This window comes from Bombina bombina, chromosome 5 (assembly GCF_027579735.1).
Source record: "Bombina bombina isolate aBomBom1 chromosome 5, aBomBom1.pri, whole genome shotgun sequence".
Taxonomy (NCBI): domain Eukaryota; kingdom Metazoa; phylum Chordata; class Amphibia; order Anura; family Bombinatoridae; genus Bombina; species Bombina bombina.
In genome coordinates this window covers 293,162,517-293,164,120 of record NC_069503.1, presented here as the reverse complement: position 1 = coordinate 293,164,120, position 1,604 = coordinate 293,162,517, and the positions used below count along the sequence as shown (strand labels likewise).

The 1,604-nt window shown below is 32.4% G+C and overlaps 1 protein-coding gene across 1 annotated transcript in view; it reads right to left on the bottom strand.

Moving 5' to 3' along the window:
- Positions 1 to 1,101, bottom strand: part of HEPACAM2 (HEPACAM family member 2) — a 94,571-nt gene extending 93,470 nt beyond the window's left edge. The window contains exon 1 of the mRNA XM_053712975.1: positions 900 to 1,101. Within this exon, the coding sequence (XP_053568950.1) occupies positions 900 to 978 (79 nt within the window). The 5' untranslated portion in view covers positions 979 to 1,101. The remainder of the gene's footprint in view (positions 1 to 899) is intronic.
- Between the last annotated feature and the right edge of the window lie 503 nt (positions 1,102 to 1,604).

Genomic DNA, 1,604 nt, shown 5'->3' with positions numbered 1-1,604 from the left:
TAGGGGTTCATCACAATCCTGCAGAAAAAAACATAAATCCACATAGACGTTAATGGTGATGTTCGGTTGATAATCATTTGATACATTTTTCTAAAGGACAGTTAACCCTTTCCACAATGTTAATCAACTCAAGTGGCATCTGTGTAAATGTAAGTTTACTATACATAAGATATTATTGCACTAAATTAAAATAGTATGCCCCTTGTCTGTCTCAACAGTCACCATATATTGAATTTAATAATATTAGTTTGTTTAGATTCTATATATATTTCATGTATTGTGTGTGTGGTCAAATCATTTATCAGTCACAAATGTCTCTATTGTTCAGCAATAAATAGTTTCTTTGTAACAGCCTTACAGACTGTAGAACATATGTCTAATAGTCATGGATTATACTGATTAAAAATTTATAAATAAGGAAGCTATTTAAAAATTTATTAAGACAGTTAAACTTTAGAATGATATCAAGTAGGGAGCCTTAGAAAACAGCACTGCATACAAATAGAATTACAATTTCATTTATTTTAATGTCTCAAACTTTTTTTAGCAGAAAGAAAATGTATTCTTCAAGTATTCTATTTTATCAACACAATTTGCAAGAGAGCACATAGACATTGGATTAGTGAGTTCTAATACATTCTAGCATTTACAATATTTTTAGATCTCTTTTTGTTTTGTCTGTCATTGGATTACAGTCCGTGAACATGTTTAACACTTTGTTGCAATAAAACTGTAAAATGCATTTGCCTTAAACAAGAACTACAATACATAATATAAACATGTATGGACACTTCATAATGTTATATTACTGTTAATATTGTATATAACTTTTATTCTACTTTATACAATTATGCTACAAGAGTAACTATAGGTTTTGATAATAAATAAGGAAAACTTACCTAAAAGCAGAAAATAAATGTTGCATCTTAACAAGCAGAATGTGCCACTGGAGTGCTCCATGAAAGCATCCTGTCCCATACAAATGTCACAGAGCTTTAAGTGTAAAGTCGCAGTGGAGGGCAGCTGCTGCTTTATTTGCTAGTGAAATCAGTAATCAGCTACAGACCCTATCCTACCCTGCCTCTTGCCTTAGGTGATTTGAATGTGTATACAAAATGACATGGAGAGAAGGAACACCTGTTAGATCCGTATCCACCATCAATATGCAGATAATGACTATTTTTATAGAGGGACCTGGAATAAACCAGCCCACAGTGGCCATGTGTAGGTTAGACTGAGCCTTTCAGGGCTTGGCTTGCATCCTTGCACTGCCTCAGTGTGCAACCAAACGTCACTTGAGTTCTTTAAAGTTGCATCTCTGCATTAAACAAGTTTTTTTTTGTTTTTGTTTTTTGTTTTTGAGATGACAAAAATGTAGCAGTTCATTTATGCATAAGCCTTGTACAAATATGTATCACGTCTGCATGACATTTTAGCATATTCTTAATACATTTTATCTCTATAAATACATTCTAAATATTACAGCGTCAAGCTCTTAAAGTGACCACTGCTCTTTGAAACACATTGATAACGTATGTAGCATGTTCTCAGTTTTGCCTTAAAGAGATATTAAAGCAATTTCATTATAAGAAATTAACCACTGG